Below are 26,829 nucleotides of genomic sequence, written 5' to 3' on the forward strand. Positions count from 1 at the left end.
AACGCAGGGCACAATGAATGAACAAAAGCAGAATCATTGGACTCAGTGGGATAGGCAATTATTTTTTTAAAAAAATAAGACCTCCCCGCACCTGTGGTCTACAAGGTTATCATTATCACTCTAGTACAAGTCTGAGTTCCACCAATTACTTTATACCAGGCTCCCCCTCTCCACTATTTTTTTTGTTTGTTTGTTTCACACAAAGAAAAATTCCGTCTAGAAGACATCATGGCTTTATAAGTGAGGAGTATATTAAATTCATCTGTTGCTCATCACAAATTCATTCATGGTTGTTGACTGTATAATTTTTGTGCTAGCACACCAGGTCAATTACATGTTGTGTTTAACGGATTATGTTAATTTCCCTATAGTGGTAATAGGATGGCGCAGAGCTGCATGCTTCCAAGGAAGCCCCAGGTTTCAGAGTGAGTGCTCTATTCAAGGTTCTTCCAGTCCCTTGTTCTGCCTACATCAGACACCCCCTGAAGCAATTCTGCCAGTGGGAGGAGGAGGTCAGTTATGCTATATAATGCTCAGTACTTGATGCAGGTCCTCCAGAGGCTTGATCCTGCAAGGGTCAATGGGACCTGTGGGCACTCAGCACCTTGAAGGATTGGGGCCTAATCATTTGTGGACTTCATCTTTTCTTAATTATTGGGGATTTTTTCATATCCAACCATTCAACCTTTAAATATCTATTCAGAAGATCAAAACAATTTTAAAAACAGTGATGAGCTCCTAAGCTACACTATTTGATGTTCATCCTCATTCAAAGTCGGGCAAAGAATATTATGCACTCTAGAGTACTTGAGAAGCTAAATGGCAACACTGAGGCATAATCTTGCTCCCAGCAACAGAGAATGTTTCTAAGAAATAAGGTTTGGAATAAAATGGTATGAAATAATGACTGCATTTTTTCTTATTCAATAGATCCAGGCAGGTTCTCAAGAGATCCAATTTCCAGTATCCTGGGAGAGAACCACCACCAAAACATAGGAAACCCAGATGTAAATGCCTTTAATGCAGAACAAAGAGGAATGGATACTAAAAATCAACTGTTGTCTCTTGCGTAATCATCAGTCTTTTGAGTGCCACCCCCCAGGCACTTCCTGGGTCATGTCATTTATCAAGTCTATCATAATGCATGAACAGTTGGTTTAAAAGCATACAGTGCACCCGGAGGCCACAGGAGTGCTGCCTTCTTGGAGGTACTGGGGCACGGAAGGGGTCATGCAAACATTCAAACTAAAACATTTTGTTACATGTGGCTGAAGACTATTCCAGTATTCAGGGCTGCCTGTAGCTCTGCTGTCAGAGTTTTCAATTCCTCACCATCTGTACCTGAAGAACAATACTCTGGGCAACATTCAGCTCTGTGTGCTGGATGGGATGCAGGAAGCCGTGTTGTGGCTAGAATCCCAAAGACATAAATCAGCCAGAATTCCTCCTGGAGATTCTCTGGGTCTTCAGAGAGCGCGCGCGTGAGCGAGCACACTTTAACCCTCTGGGGTGGCTAAAACCATAGCCTCTCCAATAATTCACCCCACCAACCCTTTTTTGGGACAAAATGGAGCAAAGACCATACTCCCAATGGGATGCTGTCCAACCCCCATTGCAGAGAATATCTTGCACCTTCCCAGCCTCCTTGCATGGTCACACAGGGTATGTCTAAACGCAGGGTTGAATAGAACTCAAGTGAGCAGACCCTGGGTTTGTTAACCTAAGGCTTGAGCATCTACACTCATTCCTAACCCCAGATTAGGATTTTTGAACCCTGGGCCACAACCTGGGGCTCCAGTGTTTACACTGCATTATGCGGGCACAAGTCCAACCACATGTATCCCAGACTACTTAGTGCCCTCCCAAAATGAGGCCACCCTAGCCCTTTATGGTGCAGTGTGGGGAAACTTGACTGTCCACCAAACTTGCCTGTCCAGAGGACAAAAAATTGGCCCATAGGATTGTGGGACACTTTTGGTGGACTCCCAGAGCACAAGTCTAATGGGGCTGTGTCTATGCTACAGAGCAATAGGGCTGGAGTCCTGGATCCCAGCTTGACTCAGCTCAGACCGTCCTCGCCCTCAAGATACTGGGACCGGAGGTCTGAGCCCTGGGTTAGTGCAATTTGACAGTAGACAGAAAGGGGGGCTAGGCATGAGTCTGAGTTCAAACCCTGGGTTTACACTGCAGTGTAGACATATCCCCAGAAACCAACCACAAGCTGACATCTTGTATTTAGGTCACTGAGCCCCTCAATCTATTTCTCATTAGAATCATAGAATATCAGGGTTGGAAGGGACCTCAGGAGGTCATCTAGTCCAACTCCCTGCTCAAAGCAGGACCAATCCCCAACTAAATCATCCCAACCAGGGCTTTGTCAAGCCTGACCTTAAAAACCTCTAAGGATGGCGATTCCACCATCTCCCTAGGTAACCCATTCCAGTGCTTCACCACCCTCCTAGTGAAAGTTTTTCCTAATATCCAACCTAAACCTCCCCCACTGCAACTTGAGACCAATTACTCCTTGTTCTGTCATCAGGTATCACTGAGAACAGTCTAGATCCATCCTCTTTAGAACCCCCTTTCAAGTAGTTGAAAGCAGCTATCAAATCCCCCCTCATTCTTCTCTTCTGCAGACTAAACAATCCCAGTTCCCTCAGCCTCTCCTCATAAGTCATGTGCTCCATCCCCCTAAGCATTTTTGTTGTCCTCCGCTGGACTCTTTCCAATTTTTCCACATCCTTCTTGTAGTGTGGGGCCCAAAATCGGACACACTACTCCAGATGAGGCCTCACCAATGTCGAATAGAGGGGAATGATCACGTCCCTCGATCTGCTGGCAATGCCCCTACTTATACAGCCCAAAATGCTGTTAGCCTTCTTGGCAACAAGGGCACACTGTTGACTCATATCCAGCTTCTCATCCACTGTAACCCCTAGATCCTTTTCTGCAGAACTGCTTCCTAGCCATTCGGTCCCTAGTCTGTAACAGTGAATGGGATTCTTCCGTCCTAAGTGCAGGACTCTGCTTTATATGCAAAAGATAGTGCTAATGCACACATTTATTATTTCCCTTTGCCACAAAGAGAAAAGCCAAGTCACAAGTCATATGTTTTCAAAGACTAGAGTAATATTTTGATGCTGACACATATTGCGGATGAATTTCACCAACCAGCTTTCATTTACTTGCCTGTGCTGACCTCCAGAGTCAGGCATTCTGCATGGCACATCCATCATCTTCGTCCCAAACTTTCGACCCACTGCTACTCATTCAAGCGAGATTTTCATTGGAGTGGTTGCTAAAGAGGTGTTGGAGTGACTGCTTTCGGACTTAGCGACATGGAGCACACGTTTATCCATTGTTGACTCAAACTGCTACATACACAAGCAACTGCAGAATTAATTAGATAAGAAAAAAAACTACCTGGGCGTTGCAAAGAAAAGCATGTGTGGCAACACATGGGAAATCAGATTATAAAACCTAATCATATGCCCAACTGAGAATGTCATGTGAATTAATACACACAACAAAAACTGTAGAGCCAAAGTTATCAGTCCCCCACATGGAGATGGAACGTGTGAAAACTGCGTTCCCAAGTCTAAAAGAATCATAGCTAGTCATGCGAACTGTGTTGGAGTGACAACCTTACCCACCTGTCTATGCAGCAGGAAGGGAGTCACTACTATTGTTTTTCCTCTTAGATTTGCACACACAAAGGGTTTTCTATTCTCATGTTTCTGGATTGAGGTGTAGTTCGGCATAATACTGAGTGCATTATAAAAGATGCACCATAAAATATACAGATGTGCAATGCTGCTAAGTTAATATTACTTTGGCGGGCAGGGTGTACACATCCACACACACCCTTCAGTGGGGTTAGAAAATGCATAGAGCTGGACTTTGACATTAGGCACAACTATGAGCAAGGGGTGGTGTGTAGGCCTGGATTAACCCACGTGCACTTGCACAGGGCGTCCATCTCAGAGCGGTCCTGCTCACCAGCATTGCAATGGGACAAACGTGGGTGGAGCTGTGCCCCCCACATGCTAGGTTACATCACTCGCTCACTCGGCCCTCGCTACGTGAGTGCAAGGCAGGCGAAGAGAGAGCACAGCCATTGGGTGGCTGGGATTGGGAGGAGTCACCCAAGCCTGGGACAGGAGCGCAGCGCTGACCGGGGGGTTGCCCGCGAGGGATGGTGAGTGAGGGAAGGGGGGGGCAAGTTATTGGTGGGCTCGGGGGTGAGGAGTGTTGGAGGCTGCGGGGTGAGGGGTTGGGGTGAGTGGGCAATGTTGGGGGTGGAGTGAGTTGTGGAGGGCTGTTGGGGGTAAGTTGGAGTCAGTGACCAACAGGGCTGCAGCATGAGGGAAGGGTGGAACAGGATGGACATCAAGGCTGCTGGGATGTAGGGAAGGCTGTCAGGATAGGTGGAGAGGAGTTGGGGTTCTGTGGGGGGTGGGAGAGCTTTGTTGAGCAGCCCCTGTTCGTGTCATGTAGGGCTGGCAGCAGCTGGGACAGAGGCAGAGAACGGGCGCAGTGCTGCTCACGTTTGGCCTGGACACCCCTCGGTCATGACAGAGAGGGCAGCAGGACCAAATTTGAGTGAAAGAAGCATGGGCAATTCCCATAGTGTACCAGGCCCCCAAATTATTTAATCCGGTTGTCATGGTACATAAACAGCACCAACCCAGGAAGCACTGTGGTTCAGAGACACATTCCCTTCCCTCCTTAATCTGGGGATGGCACTAAACTGCTGACCTCTATCAAAAACAAATTACAGACAAATTGTACCGGCTGACAATTGGGGAGGGAGGTGGAGCCAGTTCTTTGCCCTTTCATTCTCTCTCCCATTCACTCCCTACTTGCCTGCTCCTGGGAGGCGAGGGGATAGATAAACAGCCCTGCTTATTCCTACATGCTCGGTTACAAGGTCCACGTGGCAGAGAGGTGTAGGGGGCTGCTGGAGAGTGATTCCCCCCATCATCCCCTTGGGTTTGTCACTCCCACATGAAATGATACTAATTCATCACTTCAGTATTGCTAATTTCTGGGGACTGAAAACCTGTGTTATTTTCTCCACAACATTCACTCTTCTTCAATAGTCAAAATCAAATCCGATTGCCCAGGCGTCCTGTCACTTTTTATCTCATCAGGATATTCTAGCGCATTTCAACTGTTTTCACTTTTTAATCTCTCTCTCCACTCGGCTAAACGCAGTACAAATCAGTGGGGGCGCGTTTATTATTTACTTACTTCCCCCTACGCCATTTTAAGCAAACTTAGGAAAAATCTAATTCTGAGTCTTTGTTCCAGGAGGACAATTTAAATATGGATCCCGAGCACAATAGATCATAAAAATAGCAATATCCAGACTTTCCTACCCACACGCCCTGTAATGTTAGTTCATATTTAAGGGTTTTTACTTTTTGTAAAACTAAAACAACAACTGAAAATGCCCATTAGCGTTGTACACACACGTGCATAGATACACTCAATAGCTCTGGGGAAACACGATGGCACAGAGGATTGCCGCTGGGATATCCACTTTCATATCCAGGTGCCCTGTTGGGATCCTCTCTCCTCTTTCAGGCCCTGCTTTCACACCCCGATCTCTTTCCTCCACACCTCCCTTACCTTGTGCCATGCCACGTTGCCTCTTCCCCTTGCTTCCAATTCTTCTGTGGCGTTGTCCTCTCCCCAGTCTCCTCTCTCTGCCACATCTCTACTCTCCTGCTTCTCTTGTAGGCTCTCCCCTCCTCTCACGGAGGGCGCCTTTGCCTCCCTTGATGTCTCTCTCATTCCCCCATCTCGTGTGCGCGCTCACCCCTGGGGGGCATCCCCACCTTTCACTGTTCTCTCAGTCCTCCATTCCATCCCCTGGAGGCTTCATAATCTGATGGGCGGATGTAGTAGCTGCCATTGCCAGCTAAGGGAACATGTGCCCACGCTGATCCTACCCCTCCCTGCTTGGCGGCACTGTTATGACTCAGGCCTGTGGTGTTTCTGTCCATCACCCCTGCAGCTGGCCCTGGATATTCTGACCTCTAAAAAGCATCAGCCAGGAAATTCCCTAAAGATAGCGCCGATAGGCTCAGCTTATATGCATAGCCTCTCTCATAACAGGTGAGAGACCTACTCAAGACAGGAGCAGCAGATGCCTGTTGGGTGTTCTGACACCTGCCGCTATTCATCTTCTTATTGAACTCTTCGCATGACAGATGAGAACATGCTGTAACAGCTGTGTAGCAGGTAGTGCAGTAACATGGACCACTCCCTCTTGAACACACTCCATGCTATACCTAAGGTGTCACCCGTTAGCCTTGGCCTACCAAGTGGTTTTCCTCCAACAGTCGGTATGATCAGAGCGAAGCACACTGGGCCACTTTCATCCCGGGGGTCAGCCCACTCTAGCATGGAACATGTTCCCGATAGGTTTTTCGCATGGCTGCATCATCCAGTGCAGAACGATTGCCAGGGTGATGTTCTAATTTCTAAGGTCTATTTGTCATGCTAGGAATCTGATACTAATGAGATAGATGAAGTCCGGTGGCAGTCACCTTCCTCAGAACACCAAGCAGGGGTCAACTTCTTTTCACTTCCTTCTGGCAGCATTCATATGTGAATGGTTTATGAATCACAGCCACCACAGATGTGAAGCATTAAATAAGCTTCCTGTATTATTCTCAATCATTATTATTCTTACAGCACCTTAATCAACTATTAGATGCGAGTTAACGAAGGGGTTCCCAGACAGCGGGAGGAAGGAGGAGAGTTATAGCCATAGAATCACACGCTCACTTGGTTTAGGTAATTAGATGGTTAGACACACAAATACCCAGAGATCACAACTCAACAGTGCGTGAAAAATACATACACAGTTGTTGCAGGTTCCAATTATGACCACAAAAGGGAAGCTGCCTTCTTGAAAACTTATCCCCAAAAATGTCTCTAGGCTTCCAGAATATGGATCTTTTCTGATTTTTCTTATTTGACTGCAGTTTAAACATGGCCTGTGTTAAATATATTTTCCAAAAAGTAATTCATAACGCGTTAATGGGAGATTCCAAGATGAGTTATTAAAGCTGTGACAGACCGTGCATTTCTAGGCAATTAGAGAGTCTCTCCCAGCAGGTATATTGAAACGAAGAGTTGCACAATAGTCACAGACTGCATGACTTAGAACAGCCAGTGCTCCAGCACGTGAAACATTTAGTCACAGGAAAAGGCAGGTGTTCTCAGAGCCCAGAACACAGGAAGGGGGGCTCCACATTTGTCACTGTGAAAGGGAAGGTGTTTTATGTGTTGCTTAGGGAGAAAGGGCTGGAGAGGTGACAACTGGGGGGAAGTGACAAGCAGGTTCACCTAAAATTCGTTTCCTGCTGCCAAACATTGCCTTGCATCCCTTCCAAAGCCCCCAGATACTAATCGCTTCACCCCACTGCCTCACCTCAGGACCCTCCACCACCCTCCCCTTCAGGACCCTCCACTCCACCCCTCAGCCTCACCTGCAGGACCCTCCACTCCACCTCTCAGCCTCACCTGCGGGACACTCCCAGGTCCTCCAGACAAGTCCCATCTAACCTTCATGGCCTATCACAATTAAAACGTTCCCAGCCACTTCTGTATTTCCCCTATTACACTGTTGAGAAAGGAGTCCTGATTTTTCTGTCCCTACCATCAGGCTAGTACCCTCTACTCCTTCAAAACACCTCTCAAAACCCACTGCTGCTGTGACGCCCTCAGATAACTAGCTATCATTTCAAGAGGTAGGCTGAGGGCAGACAGCTGAGGTACCTTATTACTAACTTACTGAGGTCAGTACAAACGTTTATTTTTATATATTTTAGGGTTATGTGTCTAGCAACATATGAATCACCACACTAGTTCAGGTTCCCTGTCCATCTAGTCCACTAGCCTGTCTCCATCCATGCCCAGCAAGAGGAGATTCAAACAACAGTGCACGAAAGCCCTCAGTGGAAGCCAATGGAATAATCTTCCCTCTGGGAAGGCCTCCTCCTAACAACCATTAATTAGAGCAGGGGTGGGCAAACTACATCCGGCTCCTCAGGGCTTTGGATCCGGCCCGCGGGAATGCCCCCCGTGGCGCTGCGGGCCCCACGCCGCTCTGCAGAAGCGGCCCTCGGGTGGGGGGACAGAGGGCTCTGTGCGTTGCCCTTGCCTCCAGGCACTGCCCCCCACAGCTCCCATTGGCCGGGAACGGGGAACTGCGCCAATGGGCGCTTCGGGGGAGGTACCTGGAGGCGCAGTAAGAGCAGTGCCCGCAGAGCCCTCGCCCCCGCCCCCTGGGGCCGCAGTGCTTCCTGGAGCTGCGCAGAGCTAGGGACAGGGCAGGCGTGCAGGGAGCCTAACCTGGCCCCGGTGCGCATTGCTGCCACCCCAGTGCCGCTTTAGGTAAGTGGTGCAAGGCCAGAGCTCAAACCCCTCCTGCACCCCACCCCCCAAGCCCCTGCCCTGAGCCCCCTCGTACACCCCGCAACCCTCCTGCACACCAACCCCCTGCCATGAGCCCCCTCGTACACCCCGCAACCCTCCTGCACACCAACCCCCTGCCCTGAGCCCCCTCGTACACCCCGCAACCCTCCTGCACACCAACCCCCTGCCATGGGCTCCCTCACACTCCACACCCCTCCTGCACCCCAACCCCCTGCCATGAGCTCCCTCACACTCCACACCCCTCCTGCACACCAACCTCCCTGCCCTGAGCCCCCTCGTACACCCCGCAACCCTCCTGCACACCAACCCCCCTGCCCTGAGCCCCCTCGTACACCCCGCAACCCTCCTGCACACCAACCCCCTGCCATGAGCCCCCTCGTACACCCCGCAACCCTCCTGCACACCAACCCCCTGCCCTGAGCCCCCTCGTACACCCCGCAACCCTCTTGCACACCAACCCCCTGCCATGAGCTCCCTCACACTCCACACCCCTCCTGCACCCCAACCCCCTGCCATGAGCTCCCTCACACTCCACACCCCTCCTGCACACCAACCCCCTGCCCTGAGCCCCCTCGTACACCCCGCAACCCTCCTGCACACCAACCCCCTGCCATGAGCTCCCTCACACTCCACACCCCTCCTGCACCCCAACCCCCTGCCCTGAGCCCCCTCGTACACCCCGCAACCCTCCTGCACACCAACCCCCTGCCATGAGCCCCCTCGTACACCCCGCAACCCTCCTGCACACCAACCCCCTGCCCTGAGCCCCCTCGTACACCCCGCAACCCTCCTGCTCCCCAACCCCCTGCCCTGAGCCCCCTCGTACACCCCGCAACCCTCCTGCTCCCCAACCCCCTGCCATGAGCTCCCTCGTACACCCCGCAACCCTCCTGCACACCAACCCCCTGCCATGAGCCCCCTCGTACACCCCGCAACCCTCCTGCACCCCAACCCCCTGCCATGAGCTCCCTCACACTCCACACCCCTCCTGCACACCAACCCCCTGCCATGAGCCCCCTCGTACACCCCGCAACCCTCCTGCTCCCCAACCCCCTGCCATGAGCTCCCTCACACTCCACACCCCTCCTGCTCCCCAACCCCCTGCCGAGCTCCCTGCTGCACCCTGCACCCCTCCTGTGCCCCAAACCCCTGCCCTGAGCCCCCTCCTGCACTCCACCCCCCCTTCCCTCCCACCGCACTCCCTCCTGCACCCCAACCCCTGCCCTGCATACCATTTCCCCAATCAGATGTGGCCCTCGGCCCAAAGTTTGCCCACCCCTGAGTTAGAGACTGGTGTAAGCCCTGAAGCATCAAGTTTTAAAACCCCTTCAAACTTTTTTTTCCGGCATTTACTGTTATAACTCTGGATAGTCTTGTAATCCATATGCATGTGCACTCTGAATTTTGCAAGGTTTTTCACCTCAACCACATCCTGAGGCAATGAGTTCCACTGTTCAGTTATGCAGTTTCCCTATCTGTGAAAATGGGGATAACGACACTAACCTCCTCTGTAAAGTGCTTTGAGATCTACAGCTAAAATATGCTATGTAAGAAATAGGTATTATTAATTTTTATCATATTGTGTGTGTGGGAATCTATAATTTACTTTATGTATAAGATCATATTATATCTAACTATCTATATAGATATAGCTGATTGTTTCCCACTCCCCTACCTTATAAATTGCTTCTCTTCCTATAGTTTAAGCTCATAGGGGCAAGGACCAGGTCTATCTATAGCTTTGTACAGTGTCTAGCCCAATGGGGCTCTGGTCCTGATTTGGGCCCTCTGGGTGCCAGGACAGTACAAATAGTAGCAACAATGAGAGTGCAGCAGGTTAGTGTGGGATGCAGCTTCATAAAGGGTTTCTCAGTCCCCATGAGATACTGTGAAACTCTGAGGTGTAAAGTTGCCACAGAAAGGTGCTGACGCGACAGGCGTAGGAGGCTGACTCTGGCGCTGGAAATTTTCTTAATGTTCAGAATAAAGGAACTAATTGTAGAGGAAGATAAAGGAACACACATCCCTACCCACTGTGGTTTACTGGGTAATTGCAGGTCTGGTGATTCTATTTGAGTGCTCAGGGCGTAATGCATTGTACAGTTCCATCACGGAATGCACCTGTGTTTGCAGTGCCCAGCGCTTGCGCTGCATGTAAAGGGACAATATATTACCTTGTTGCTGCACATAGGGACATCGCTGCCTAGGAGCGGCCCAAAGAGCCAGGCTAGGCATCGAGAGGAGAAATCCCAGCCCCAATGGCTAAACACAGGTCCTAGAGGTGGGGGAGGGGGAAAGGGAGTGCATTTTGGAGCACTTTCTCCAGTTCTACCCTGTCCACCCATGTTTCACCCTCGCACATCCGCTGGCTGCTATCACCAGAGATCTCTCACACACAGCAGGCTCTGTATAATGCACAACACCTGCACACCCCCTGCCCCCAGTACCTCCATTTTACCAAGCTTCACTGCCAGGGGACCCCCTTAAGTACACAAACATGAGAAGCCACCTGACTAGAACTATACAGCCTGAGATAATCAGCCCCAAGATGATGACAGAACTAATCCACTGAACATCACTAACCCTGATCTCCCACCTTTAACCACCCCCAACACACCAACCCCCCGTCTAAAAGCCCAACACAAAAGATGAGATTTCTCCATCATGGGCAGCCGTGGTAACTTCCACAGTGGTTCTCATGCCAGAAGACTACCCGCCCCCCCTCAAACCACTCCCAGTGATATCAGCCACATCTACTTGGAAACACAAGGCATCGGTCCTGTATCTGGGCCAAAGGGGGTGTACCTTAGATTTAGCTGCAGTGACTTGAAAGAAACACCTTGCATTTCTAGAAAAGGCTTTGTTCCCCCCCTTCGCCCCCACCCCCCGGGCTCTTTTTGGTCTCCGAGCCTGATGGAGACCCTCCTCTCTAATCTCCTCTTGAGCACAAGATCTGTTTGATATTAAAAGCGGTTTTCACCGTCTCGTATGAAAGGTCCATTTTAGGTTTTACATCATTCATTCTTCTGCTTCTTTGCCATGGTAAAATTAGAGCCAGGCTGATTTTTTTGGGAAAGCTTGTAGAAAATGTGGGGGGGTTTTGGCCCAACCTTCCAAACTTAATGAATCCTTATTTTTATGACCATTATTGTGTGTATTCAGTAGCAACTAGGGTTTCCAACCCTGGGTCAGGACCTGACTGTGCTAGGCACAGAACAAAGAAGAGATCACAATCTAAGAAATAGTTAATCAATATTAGATTTATTATTACAGATGTCCCTGCACCTTGCACCCCTCCTGCACCCTGAAGAGATTACAAACTAAATAATCTTTGTCCACCCTTATCATACAATAAAGAGACTTAAAATAATTCTTTGGGATAAACCCAAAACCAAACTGACTTGTTTTACATAAAGACATATGTTCAGGAGGAGCCGTAGGTCCCTCCAGGCCCCCTGCTGCAATGAACTCCAACTGTCCGTTCTCATTAGCTTACAGTTTGCACTCACTTATAAGGCTACCTTCACAACAAAATGGCTAGAAATATTCTTGTAAAAACATAATGAATGCTGAGATTCTCCTTTTCGGTTCTAGTTTCCCAAACCAAGGTGGGAGATGAGTCACACACTTTACCTTTGCAGCCCAAGTATCATACTGAACTGCATTACACAGACAGAGTTACATATGTTGGAATTTTCCAAGACATAAATGAAGCAATCACACCATCAAAGCAGGTGTGGTATCATGCGTTTCTACTGGAACTAAAATGAAGCCAAAATAAAGAGCCCCATATGCCAATGAAAAGTCCTCTTTGAAAGGTTTCCTGTGCATATTTTAAACACATTGGAAATATTTTCAAAAGGAAGTGGCTACCAATTCTCAAACCAAATGTGTGTGCAGGGCACCCAACAAGCAGCAAAATATTTCACGCTACTAAAGCAATTCGCAGGCAGAGCTGGATGATCTGAAGAGCCCCCAGATCCCCAAGTGACTAGCAGGTCTGAGCACCTCCTCCAGCTCAAGTGCAAGGAGCCCAGTTATTCTTTACTCATAATTCATCATTTCTTTGTAAAAAGACGACGTCCAACACAGAGAAGAAGAGGCCAGTGGTTTCTGCAGGTGAGCGTGAGGCGAAGCTCAGCCCCTACTGTTGCTATGGTGCTGACTGGCGCCAACACAGCCTGGAGTGGCAGCTTCTTTCCCTCCTTGGCCCCTTCTCATGGGTCTCCCTACTGTACAGCCTGGGCAGCCTCGTCTACACTAAACTCTCTTGGAACATTTTATAGCAGTGGTAGCAATTGAAAGAGGCCTGGTGTAGAAGCAGCACCAGCGATTTTACCATCAGGTCATCTGAAACGGGTTAGACCAAATGGTGCTAAGAACTCCAGAGTCTTATCTAAGCTAGAACTCCCGTTTTTGCGACTGCCAGTGGAGCTGCACCCGGTGGCAGTGCAACAGTGGGAGACAGTTCACTGTGGCCATGTCCTCATTTGTGTGCTGGGATAAGGAGCGAGCCCTTTTTAAAGCACTTGTGAAATCTCCTGCGAGTCACATTTACCCATAAAGATTTTTGTTCCTGGATTCGGTCTCTACATTGGCTCTTGAAATCACCATTAAAAACAACAGACGGAGAAAACGTAAAAATGGAGCTTGGTGCAAAACATCAGAAAAAGGATAGACTGAGTACTGCAAAAGCGCTGCAGTAGGAGAAAGAACATAGTTACAACTCCCAAACCTCTGAATAGCCGTGACTTGAATAAAGGAATCAATAAGATGCATCCTTTATCCAATAGGGCACAGGGAAATGCAGAATGGACAGGGCATTGCATATGCTAAATACTGAACAATTCTTGTTCACTTACTATAAAAAAAGGTCCAGGGGATGGGAATCAGAACACTAAGGAGGCAAGGAACTCTGACTCAGCTCCGTATTCCCAAGGACCTGGTAGGGTCACAAAGTACAAAGGAAAAACCAAAAATGCCCCCAGCTCAAGCAGGATTCACGCTGGGAGAGGAGCAAAAAAACACGGCAACGCCATAGAGGGATTTCTTCTGATCTCCGCTGAAGGACATCCTCAGAGCAGCCACTCACCTGGGAACCTGAGCATTGCCCGGCTCCCCCAGCTCTGCCTGTAAATGGCTTTCCTGTCTGGAATATTTTGCCCATTGTTTAGGTGTGTGGTGGCCTCTGGTGGTGTAACTATGAATTGAAAACCTCACACAAATCCACCCATGCTGACAATCGGCAGCAGTATCACGCAACAGCCGTTAAATCTCTAACTACTATAAGGCAGCACTACATCGCTCAGAGGTGCTTTGCCTATGGAGAATCACATTTGCTCATCCCTCAGCTGCTGTGAGAGGTTCAATTTACCCTATCGCTGGAACCTCCTATGGGGCGATCTACAAAGTTTACTCCAATTTCAGCTGGGAATGGAATGCTCCCAGCAGGGGTATGTGCCGTAGTCTGTAGTATTACTAGAGAGGACTGGGTACAGGAAACAAGCCCCAGCTGTGTGTCTCTCAGTTCTTCATCACCCCTTGCATCTAGCAACTCCCACTTACCTTGGAACAGGGTCTCCAAAGTTAGGTGCGTCACTAAAGCCAGTGCTTAGATTCCTAGGATCCGTCCCTCGCTATTCAAAGGAAGGAAGGGGTATTAAACACACCTCCGCCAGAGGAATTTGATTTAAGCATGGACACGCCCTATGGATTTTGAAACTAAGTGAAAATCTGTTCTAGGTTTGGACAGCACCTAGCACAATGAGGTCCTGGTCCGTGCCTGGGGCTCCTAGGTGCTATTGCAATAGAAATCATTAATGAGTAACTGTCTGCACTCAACTGCTTGTCTAGGGTGTTTGTTCTATGCATGGGCACTGTCTCCAGCTTTAAAATGCTCAATGTCCTCTCTCTACTCACCCTCCCATTCCCACAGGGAAAAGGACATTTGTTCTGGCAGGAAAAGAGACAGGACCAACTACAACCTTTTTACTCCTAAGCCCTCCTGACTAGTCGCATCATATTTCAAATACGGGAGCCACCGAGGATTTGGTACCGGGGGGGTCAAACCCTAATTTAAAGTCTAATTAGTCTTGTCAGGCAAAACTCCCAGACTTTACTGAGGGCTAGTTGGAGGAAGGAGCTCAGCATTGGGTCCTTGGTTAGGGACAAGTGACAAAATGCTTTTCTTGATCACTGTAACTTTACCACATTCACAATCTCCTCCCCAAAATCCTACCTTCACTCCTATCCTCTGGCACAGAGCAATGTTGCATCGACATCCTCCAGAAAACCATTTGCAGCCTGACAGGTCTGATTCTGGACAGACTGGTGCATCTGGTTAGACAGCAGTGTCTGTCTATGGCTTCCAGCAGAGAATTGCTCCGCCAAATCTACGGCAGACTGTAAGATTAGAGAATTAGAGAATGTCAATGAAGTGCCTATTTCCAGCACTGCAGCCCCACAGGAAGCGTTAAGAGAACAGACGGCATATATGCGCGCATGCGGTCTATGTACCAAGGTCTCTATGGCACACCACAGGATCCAAGGACCTGTTTCAATTATGTCAAATCATAACTCTCCGTTCCTTACCAGAAAACCATGGAGGAGTTTGGGGATGTCCTTGGGTACGCTTCTGTTCTGCACTGACCTATGCATTCAATATTTACAGGTATCAAAGTAGATCCAAATCAGTTGCCAAGAAGAGAATGCCTAGGAACAATCCGGGAGAAATTAAAGTCGGAGCCGATTATATTAAACACAAATCCTCTCTCGGAAAACTGCTATAAAGCACTAAGTGTTTTTTGGGCTAATCCTCAGTCCAGTGTAAAACATCGTTCAAAATAATTGATTATGTGTTTGCAATCACTAGAGTTTTTTCCTGGACCTGCCCCAGGGGTTGATGGTCAGTATTCGCTCAGTCTGACCCCACTCTAACAGGAGCTAGGTGGGATGTAGAGGTACAGTAACTAGAGAAAGGTATCAAACTTTGCCTCTCTACAAAGGAAAAAGGACACTAAACTATCTAAACTGCTACATGCCACAAAAGTAGCCACAACAGTAGTTCCCTTAACCCACCCAGCAATATTGTTAATCTTTCCAGCTATACTCTTAGCCCAGCAGAAGAGTCTGTCCTATCTCGGGGCCTCTCCTTTTGTCCCTCCAGACCCATGAATATGATAAATTTGTTAGTCTCTAAGGTGCCACAAGTACTCCTGTTCTTTATTTAGAGAAAGGTAGCACACTGAGCTTGGGCACTTCATGCTTCACAAAATCCTCTGGCCAGCCTAGGTGCCCAATAATAGGTTTCAAAGGGAAATCTCAGCCATGCCTCCTCAGTGGAAAGGCCAGTCACCATGATCTGGGGCCCTTAAGGAGAAGGAGAGGAAACCGGTGATGGAGGAAGTATCCTCCATAGAGAGCCCATGAAAATTGCATTAAAAAAACGAAAAAAATTCAACACAGCCCTGCCTATGTACTTCAAAATCATGACCTAGAGAAACCAACCCCTATAATGTTCACCGTGATCACAAGACAGGCACATGACTCAAGGGTTGTGATGCAAATACACTAAGAACATTTTTCTTTTATTAGGAAAAAGATGAGAGGGTGAGAGGGGACGGTAGAGGCAGGACAACTGTTAGGATGATTCTCAAACCTCTGCCTGAAAATAAGATAGACTGACCCCTGAACAGGTTGGCTAAGATTCTCTCAGTGCAGTTAAAGCCAAACCCTGGCACCAACACACCCAGCGCGAGAGGGCGACCTGTGCAGTTAGGATCATTGCAGGAGCCTACAAAGGAAGGGGTCCTTCCCCCGATGCGGCTGAACCACCCCCAGCATTGCCAGCTCTCCTGAGTGGTTGTGACCTGCAGCTCTGCACATGTATCCCAAGGAGCATGTCCCTCACCCTGTTGTAAGCGGACATAATGGAGAGTCTGAGAGCAACCTCTACGCCAACCAACTTGAGACACGGCGCCTTCAGGTCTGTTGTAGTGACCACTGACGAGGCAATGCTGCAAGCAGCAGGTAGGTCACTCAGAACTTGTTACATGTTTTCAAATTTTTCCTCATTCTTCTCAGTGGAGGATGCTTCCGCATGTACCATGTAAACCATGATAGAAAGAAGGTTCGTAAATTTTTTTTTTTTTTTTAAATTCTGTGGACTGCAGAGGGAATTCTATGGGAGTCTTCGTTCGATTTCCAGGACTCGTCAGTCACCACAACAATTTAGTTTATTTATATCAAACTGTGGCCCCGATCCAGTAGTGGGGCTCCAGGTGTAGCAAGAGTCCATTTGTGCAGATCAAGTTGCGAGATCAGAGCCTGTTTATGCTGCATTAAAAAAAATTAAAATCCCATCCCTGCACCTCAATACAGCTGTGCCTCAATGTCACAAATCAAATTGACCAGGAGGAATTTCATTAGTCAAGTTTTATTCAAATGAAAGCAAGTGTATTGGAAACTATAATGTAACTTCCTGTTAAAGTTCTAAGTGTTTCTACGAAAACCATTTCTTGAGTTGTTTGCCAAAATGGACAAGATATATGTCAAGTGAATCACTTCACAAGAGATTTGGTCCTTGACACCTATGCAAAAAAATGACAGGTTTAAGGAATCAACCAATTGACTGTCGTAGCCATTATCCTGACAGTGTTTTACAAAAACAAAACTCTGCATCCAGGTAAACTCTTTCACGCTCTTCCATTATTTTAAAATTATTTTACACCTAAAACATACAAATTAAACCTTAATATTTCCTTTTTGCCACTGCAGAGGGACAAAATAATTTATAATCTCATAACCAAAGATAAGAATAGAAAAAAGATTAATGAATTAATTTAGCTTACTTCCACACTAGAACACAGAATATATCCCCAAACACTGTCGTTTGGAGCAACAGATTATCCTAACATGGATATTTAAGTGCCCATGCCATTTTGTGTGTCTCTGTTAAAATCAATGGTGTAAGTGCCCTGACATTAGATATGAATCCCCCCAAAGTTTTAAACCACAAAATGGTTGATCAGTAGGCACCACAGATTGCTGAATGGTTTACCTTGGTCTTCAAATAGCACAAACAAGAGAACAGTAGTCCGCTTTCATTGCCTTGTCACACAATGTTGCCAAGTGTCTTTATGGTAATTACAGAGCTTTACCACTATATATAGAAAAAGGATCTAGATAAAATAAATGAACAGAAAATTGGTTTTGATCACCCCAAATTACCTATTGATCCCAAATGGAAAATGTGGAGCGGATTCAAAACTCACTTTAAAAAAACAACTAAAGACTTGAGGCAACCAATTATGTTGGAAGTGACTTTGCATTTGCACATAAGTTTTAGAAGTACAGTCCTGGGTAAACATCTTGACAGGCATTTGTCTGCAGGAAAAGCCGTTAGGCTCTGCGTATACATCCTAGATCCAAAGAAGGCTTCCTCACTCACCGGGGCCCCAACGAGCCACCCTCAAGGAATCCAAGGGTACGTCTAAACTACAAGCATTACAATGGCACAGCTATTTGTCACTTTAGAAAGCTTTCTGTAGGGTTACGTCTGGATTTTCCCGGACATGTCCGGCTTTTGGGGGCTCAAATCCCCGTCCGGGGGGAAATCCCCAAAAGCCGGGCATGTCCGGGAAAATCGGGAGGTCAGCCGGGCCGGCGGGGAGCCAGGCCCGCGGGGAGCCGGGTCAGCCGGGCCGGCGGGGAGCCGGGTCAGCCGGGCCGGCGGGGAGCCGGGTCAGCCGGGCCGGCGGGGAGCCGGGTCGGCGGGGAGCCGGGCCCGCGGGGAGCCGGTCAGCCGGGCCGGCGGGGAGCCGGGAGCCGGGGGGTGCGCCGGGCCGCCGGGGGTGGTCGGCCGGGGCCGGCACCCCAGGGCCCGAGCTGACCCAGGCTGGAAACGCCGGGGGGCCAGCCTGGGCCGCGCCTCCTCCCCCCACACCCCCCTTACCTGCTTCAGGCTTCCCGCGAATCAAATATTCGCGGGAAGCAGGGGAGGGGGCGGAGACTTTAGGGAGGGGGCGGGGTTGGGCAGGGGTGTGGGCGGGGCTGGGGGCGGGGCCGTGGAGTGTCCTCCATTTGGAGGCACAAAATATGGTAACCCTACTTTCTGTCACTGTAGAAAATCCACCCCCTTGAGAGGCAGTAGCTAGGTTGACAGAAGAATTCTTCCACTGACCTAGCAGTGTCCACATCAGGGGTTAGGATGGCTTAACTACATTTCTCAGGGGTATGAATTCTTCACACCCCTGAGCAACACAGCTAGGTCGACCTAAGTTTTAGGTGTAGAACAGGCCTAAGGCCCTGACCCTGCAAAGGGATCAGCGCTCAGCTTGGAAAGAAATAAAAAGGGCCTTGCAAAACCTCCTGCCGTTATCAGATTTGCTTTCATAATTAGGTTTGGGCTCCAACACATCTCCCTACATTACAACCCAACCAACTGCAGCATTCTGTTCATAGGGGACAGACTGAAAATGAAACTGACTAGAGGCAGCCTGGTTTCCTTGTCTGAGCTGAGTGAACAGTAAAGATTAAACCCACAGCAGAAAAGGAGAAAGTTGAATTAGACATTTAAAATTCTTTGTAGATTTAGATTTTTTTTTTTAATGTTGTTCGTAGCAATTGAGGTAATGAAATCATTTTAAATTCATAATGTTGAACCCAACAGTATCCATTTAATGTGTTAGAATTAACACGAGAGCAAAGAGAATTTATCCCACCTTAGTTACAACACTGAAATTTCTTGTGCAGAAAATGTTCAAATTCACACCCACACCACAGCTGGCGAGAACTGCATTAGAGTGTAAGAATTCGATACAGAATGGAACAGAACGTCATCAAGGACAATAAAAAGTAATCCAAAAATTCTTAAAAATTATCTTATAAAAATATTTACATTAAAATTTGTTAGCTCTAAAGCTACATTTTCAGTCCTAAAAAAAAGGCAATATTTGAAACGATCTGGCTCAGGTGCTCAGAATTAATACAAACATTAGACCACACATCCAGTAAGACAACTTCAAAAGCATTTTTAGGGGATCTTACAAGTGGCTTGTCACGTGTTACAGACGTTAATATTGCATAGCTGAAAAACGAGGTCACTTGACTTGCATAATGCTGCAACGTTAGAGAAGGAAGGAAAGAAGCATCATTTCCTATGGATAAGAAATAACTTTGGAGACGAACACACAATTAGTGATCCCTGACCAACCAGCAGGGTCCTAGCCATGTCCAGTATACACCTGGGGCTAGTGGTTTTCCTTAGGCCACGTGTATGTGTAAATGCCATTTTAGAGTAGCAATAAGACACCAAAACCCACTGTTCCAAAAGAGGAGTGCACCTCTTCCGTAGTTAAAGAGGGTCAACCTTTCATCTTGTGCATTATAACCCCAGGTGAGATGTTCTCGAACTACTCAAAAACGGACTGCCATGGGCTATGGAGTTAAATTAAGAATTACTTCCTCTTATGTAGTATTGGACAGAGCTGAAGTGTAACGGCCGGTGAGTAGCTATTTAGGGATGAATGCCGATGGGTCCGTCACGTGCGACAGGATCTCATTTGTCAGGGGTAGGATGCGTCTTAGGGCCTGAGCCAAAGCCCGCTGAAGTCCATGGAACGACTCCCATCGATTTCAATGGCTTTTACATCAGACTCCGGGCGAGCAAGTTATGGAGCCAACACATAATAGTAAAGCATCAGCTGGCAGAACCATGATTTTTACTAATGTCACTGATTTTGTTCAGATATACGGATGGTAGAGCGTGGAGCGAGGGGTGGAGGAGGGTTTATGGGACGCTCTGCTTTCTTGACTTATTTCCAGAACCCCCTCACCCGACCCACAATCCCCCAGCTGCCAGTATCAATATTGCATGCAGTGTAGTTGTAGTCATTGGGAAGATGTGCTAACTACTGATGCGAAACAATCTGTTCCACCTTGCTTATCGCTCCGACACGCCGAGTACCTTTCCCAGAGCTGAAGAGCTCTGTGAGGCTCAAAAGCTTGTCTCTCTCACCAACAGAAGTTGGTCCAATAAATGGTATTACCTCACCCACCTTGTCTCTCCAATACCAATGTCGTCATTCCAGTGGACAGTTCACTTTTAGCTTTACAAGACAGAGTGAGTGGATGCTACTGACCTTTCCCTAGTGAGGATCAAATGCACCGCTCATATGCCTACGCAGTGCTCCCACTGAAGTCAATGGGGCTGAGCCACAGGCATCCAGGTTAAAGGGACACTGTCCACTTGGGCTTGTCTACATGGAGACTTAGTGCACAACAAGACAGGGTGTAAATCTACAGTGTACTAGCCTGCTAGGCACGTGGACCCTGCTCCCATGCACTAGAAGTTCCTTAGTGCACTTTGATGTCACAGCCAGTGAGCGCATGGCAAACGAATGCAGTGTAGATTTATACCCCAGTTTGCCATGCACTAAGTCTCCATGTAGACGAGCCCTGCATTTTAAAATATTCCACTTCCTGATCAATCTCCCTTTAAAATCAGCACATCATGACTTATTTTTATATGCTTTAAACAACATTTTAAAGGGTTTTTCTACTCCCATGTTGATGTTTCTAAGAGCAAGGAAGATACTGAAAGCTTTTTGAGGAAGGAGATATTGAAGGCTTGTCTACATGGGAAAACTGACTGGCAGAATTATAGTGGTATAAATATTCCGACATAGCTGTAGTGGTATAACTCCCAAAGTGAATACTGTAATGCAAGTAACTTCTTCAGTATAGCGTAAACTGCCTCTGAAGCAATATAAGCTACACTTAGAAAAAGTCACTTATTCTGGAATACAGTCTGTGGGTGGGTAAGGTTCTGTGGCCTGCAATGTGCAGGAGGTCAGACTAGATGATCATGATGGTCCTTTCTGACCTTCAAGTCTCTGAGGCTATGTCTACACTATGGGGGGGGGGAGGAAATCGATTTCAGATACACAAATTCAGCTACGGGAATAGCGTAGCTGAATTCGACGTATCTGATCTGACTTACCCCGTGGTGAGGACAGCGGCAAATCGACCGCCACAGCTCCCCGGTCGACGGCGCTTACTCTTACCTGGGCTGGTGGAGTACGCATGTCGATTCGGGGATCGATTATCGCATCCCGACGAGACGCGATAAATCAATCCCCGAGAGATTGATTTCTACCCGCCGATCCGGGCGGGTAGTGAAGACAAGCCCTGAGTCTATTTTGGGAGCTATACCATTATAGCTATGCCAGAATAATAATACAGCTGTAATTCTGCAGGTCTATTTCCCTGTATAGGAAAGCTCTGATTGGCTCTATAAGGGAAAACAGCGAAACTGACTCTACCAAAATTCCTGTAAAATGCACAAAGTTATGTGAGATGGGGGAAGGGGGGAAAAACCTTTTATTTCACACACACACCCCCAACCTCCAAACAACTTTCAGGGCCCTTTGGTGTTACTTTTAACTACAGCAGATACCCAGAAGTGTCACACACATGATTTGCAAGCTGACTCCATCCTTTCAAAGGGAAAACAAACTAGCAGGACTTTGGTACAAGTGAGATTATTAAAAGTCACAGCAGAGCCCAGCTTTCACTATTTAAAATCCCTTTTTGGAAGGATCTTATAAAGGCTCCTGCTAACTACTTGGTATGGATGGAAGAAAGTATTTAACACAGAAAACACTTTAAAAACAAGAACAATGGCACTGAAGAATACCATTTCCCTCTTCTGGAAGCGTTAAGACACTGTAGGCATTTTATCTTGGTCTTTAATCACTTCTTGGGTGAGGGGAGGATTATTTGGCTGGATACAGGTGAGACGTGTCAATGACTCAGTAAGACACACCCTTATGTTTAAATGCTCTGTTCCGAAATGGCCTTGAAATGCAGGACACAGAGGTATAACTTTCTTCCTTGATTTTTAGTTCGAACAGTACATGTTTTATGGGAGCAATAAGGCCCTCCAGAGCAGCATGTTCCTGTGGGATTAACAACCTTTGGGGGGTGGGGTATTCACCTTTCTCTGGGCAAACCATTGCCCAGCACATCCTATCCTGTATATAAAAGCAGCTATGTGACTAGCAAAACAATCATCCAATGTACATCTCCAATCATATCATAAGTGTGCTAGGGATACATACAGTTGTCCAGTGACATATATACATGTGACTGAGACAGAGTCAAACACAAGCCAGCACCCCGGTCCAGTATATTTCTGATGATTGGTGGTTAGAAGATTCCACTGTCAGTAGTAAGTTCCAGGAGCAGTGAGTAAATAGCTTAACTCAAGGTGTGTACAAAGTATCAGTAGTGAAGACATTCAGTATATTGGTTTTTACTCACATGCCCTACAGTAGCGTTTTGTTTCACACACGAAATTCAGTCTCTCCGGTATCAGTTTAAGCACAATGTTTATCCCAGGAAACCGGCTGTTCAGAGAGAATTGATTGCACCAAGGACAACAAGCAACACCTTAGGATTGGCACGTCGCTGCACTATCCACGGAAGGGGAAGTTCTTAATGCAGCACTTGCCACGCTAGGAGTTCAACAGCAGTAAGTTGGATTCAATCAGGTGTCAGGCCTCTCCTCGAGAACACCCACGGCGATTCACTTCACTGCTGCTCCTTGCATTAGCTGGAGTAGGTGTCACAATGGTTTATGAATCACAGCCACACCTGTTGAGAGAACGGACAAACAGACCTCACATACGCTTTGGCGCAACTGCTGGGTTGTGCTGCAACAAGCACATGCTGCAAAGCCCAAGACCAGCAGTCAGAGCGTGCAAAGAAAGTTGGTGTCCCCAATTCTGTGAAGAAATCCTCTCCAATGGAAGCCCTGTGGGGCATCAAATGAAAAGACCAAGTGGCCAGGAGGCACAGTCCTCAGGTTAAGGAATAGACACTCCTTGACCTAGTAGGGGCAGCTGGGCACATATTTGGTAGCTGGCATGTCCCAAGTTCTGTTCCCACCTCTTCCCCTGACTATTTACCTGCATAACTTCTTCCAGTGCTCATATTTGTTGGCAGTAACGTCCATTTATCAGTGACAGGATTATAATACTCTACAGAGGCCAAATTGCAAGAACCATCATCTCCTCCAACCACATAGAGTAGCCCATTCACAGCACACACGCCTACGAATAAAACGGACACACTGTTAAACTCTAGATTCTATATCCTACTACACCCCTCACGCGCCATCTTTTCTTCATTACAGGCGCCTGTACATCCAAAATCTTGCATTTTAACCGTGTGCACACAGTACCATTAAATACTCTCACATGACCGAAGAAACAAATGAAAATACAGACAGAACACAAACAGTGGTTACCTGCATTTCTTCTACACATGTTCATATCTGCAACTTGTTTCCAGGTATTTGTTCCTGGATCATAAACCTCCACACTCTTCCTCACCAAGGGACCATCGTGCCCTCCAGTAGCATATAGCTGTCCACTGAGAACACCGACGCCTGCCAAGCAGAGAACAGAATTAGCCAGACCCGGACAGGACAGACATTTCACATCGTTAGCACCGCGAACTTAATAGGCCTGCCTCATGTGCTGGGTTAGTCGTGTCCATACTGCGGACCACCCCTGGAGAAAGAGCGCGAGAGGGTGGACACCTCCCTTCCCATTCCTGATTGTGGAACAGCATGACTGCAGCTACAGCAGTTCTGTATACGAGCAGTCACGGTGGGGAGGTATTTACTGCATATTTAGCTCTCCCCCTCATGTGCATTTGCCTTTTTGAAATACAGGTTAATCACATGGTCTATTTTTTGCTCTTCATTTCTTCCTCTCTCCCAGCTATTCTGTTCCCGCAGCTTCTTTGTCTGCTGGTCTCCATATCCTTTGCACCGACCTTCTTGCACTTGGTTCCCTTCTCCCTCTTCTTCTGGTCACGATGCCCCAGCTACTGAAACCTCTTCTCTCCCTCTTCCTCCTGTGCATACTGCCTGGATGCTACATTCTCTTCTCCCATGGCTCCTCTTTTAACCTTAACATAGCTGCAGCTGCCCTGAAGAGAGACAACTAAGCCGGCTCCTCCTTGTCCGCCACTGTGTTCGCAGGCCCTCAGGCCTTGACCCTGTAAGGGAAGCGGGTGAGCCGGCCTCATGTGATCAGCCAGCTATAGGCACTGTACCAGTGGCCACAGACTGAGGCCGGGAGCCACTGGTTTAGGTGCCTTTGACAATCCATGTGAATTAGCACATCCAGCAACTTATTCTCAGCAGCAGCGTCAAGACCAGTCAAAATGAACCAGCCAGAATGTTAATAAAACAAAGACGGATCCAAAATGCACTAGCCAGAGGCTCCACCCCCCCATTTCGGCCCTCCTCCCATGCCCTAGCGGTCAACACATTCAGGTTGTTTGGGGCAAGAGAAGGAGTTCTAAAGTCAAATGCCCCCAGCGAGCTCCCTGCTAGCCAAACCCTCTCTTTTAAGCCATGCAGGACCCTGCTCAAGTGCCTCTAGTGATTAGCAACTGTAGTACAGCGACATGGGGAGAGGAGCGATTTTAGGCACGCAGGTCCCATGGTATTACAAAGCAAATCATCACCGTCTTAATCCAATCAAATCCTAGAACACGGCTGTAACGTGCACCTCCGCCAGCGGCAGTTTCCAACGGAACGAAGCTGCAGCCCCCACCTTTACCTTAAACAAGGGGCCCACTGGTTTTTATTGTGTTCTTGTATTTCACCCCAACAACTTGCTCAGTTAGGTGCCTGACCCATATCCCATAGATGTCAATGGGACTACATTGCATTAGATTTAGGATGTGCTGCAGTAACTGATGGAAAAAAGCTAACAGCAGGAGAGAAATTAACCAGACTGAACGTGAGTAATAAAAGGCAGAGACAACCACCTCTACAGAGGTGGTAGCTGTGCTGTCCCTGACCTACCAACATCATTTCTATCCTATCTGACCTCCGTTTTAGCCAAGCGGGCCTCATTCACAAGTATGCCCCAATCCCTACTACACACCTGGGATGGTTTGGACCACCTCCAGCTGAGTCAGAAGAAAGTAACACAGACGGATGTCAGCAGCCCAACAAAACTACCCTAGCCCATGGCAACTCTCTATTACATACAGTATTTAACTTTTGCTCGCCAGAGAAACAAACCTATCAGCAATATTAGGCCAAATTCCAGGTTCAGTGGAGTAACTCTGGATTTGACCCAGCATGTGTGTTCTGATACTGTGATTATTGGGAAACAGTGGGAAACGGGCAGAATCGTCACTAACGAGACAACGTGTTACACTTGGAAATATTCACACTGGAATTGCAACACTTTCCAAATCATTTTTTTTAAATATTAAGTGCAACCAAAGGTTAAAGAAGCTGGTTAAATTATTTTTCCTCTCCTAATCTAATAAAATTAGAAATGTCCCATCCAGCCTAAAACTGCCTCTGCATCTGCAATGCCTGTAGGTTTCCATCTGCATCAATGCAGGGTATGTCAGATCCAGAGAGAGGACATCCCTTTCAGGAATGAATGGGATTCTTTACTGTTGACCTAGTACACAGAAAGAGGCCTGCTGATGCGCTGCCAGAATACATGTATTTTTTTCGTCTGTACAGGGCCTGCAACTAGCAATCAAAATTAAACTGCAACTATCCAGTATACACGAGTACTTGTTTCCCAAAGAACACTAGATGGCAGCATTGAGCCAATGATGCTGGAGGCACTGAATGTGGTTTTATTTATTGGAGTAGTGTTATACTGATAGTCACTTTTTATTGCTCTAAGTAGTGAATTCCATTACTGGCATTTTCCCCTGAGAAGAGGAAAATTCACTGCCTGTTTTGGTAACTGCCGTAATTTGCTGCACCTCATATCCAGTTGAGGAAAAGAAAATGAACAACAGTATTCGGCAGGAAATTGAGAGCCTGTTCAGAATATTAGAGACTGTATTCCTGCCTCTGTGTTTCGTTTTAGAAGTACGTTTAAAGCAGGATTCCCAGAACAGTCAGTTTAATAAGGAAACTTCACCAAAAGCAGAGATTCATTATAACCAGAATTGCTATAAACAAGGAACGTCAACTGCACATTGCCATGGACTGAAAATATGGGATATTCAATCTATTTCTCTGTAAGACAGGGTGGGGCAGGTTCAGTGGCCATGCATAGAGATGTAAAGCTCTTTTGCTGACTCCCCCTGATGTCAGACCAGGTGGGCAGAGAGAGGTCCTGCAGAGAAGAGTGCTACAACCAGTCAAGCAGAAAATTCTTACTGAGGCTTATGCACGGTTATTATTTCAGCTAGTAATAAAGGCAAGCCCCTAGGAAAGGGTTGACTTTGGGCCCTAGTCAGAATGTATTTCCAGTGCTAGGAGCAGGGTGGGAACTGCACCTTAAACATAAATTTCACTATGTTCACATTCAGCAA

At 47.5% G+C, this 26,829-nt stretch overlaps 1 protein-coding gene across 5 annotated transcripts in view; it reads right to left on the minus strand.

Annotated features, from left to right (window-relative positions):
• Positions 1-19,035: 19,035 nt before the first annotated feature.
• KLHL3 (kelch like family member 3) overlaps positions 19,036-26,829 on the minus strand; it is a 66,070-nt gene continuing 58,276 nt past the window's right edge. For all 5 annotated transcript variants that reach the window (XM_005295888.5, XM_005295891.5, XM_065555049.1 and 2 more), the window contains 3 exons: positions 23,765-23,905; positions 23,424-23,567; positions 19,036-23,109 (listed from right to left, as the gene is read on the minus strand). In XM_005295888.5, the coding sequence (XP_005295945.1) occupies positions 23,081-23,109; positions 23,424-23,567; positions 23,765-23,905 (314 nt within the window). In that variant the 3' untranslated portion in view covers positions 19,036-23,080. The remainder of the gene's footprint in view (positions 23,110-23,423; positions 23,568-23,764; positions 23,906-26,829) is intronic.

The sequence above is a fragment of the Chrysemys picta genome, chromosome 8, assembly GCF_011386835.1.
Source record: "Chrysemys picta bellii isolate R12L10 chromosome 8, ASM1138683v2, whole genome shotgun sequence".
Taxonomy (NCBI): Eukaryota; Metazoa; Chordata; order Testudines; family Emydidae; genus Chrysemys; species Chrysemys picta.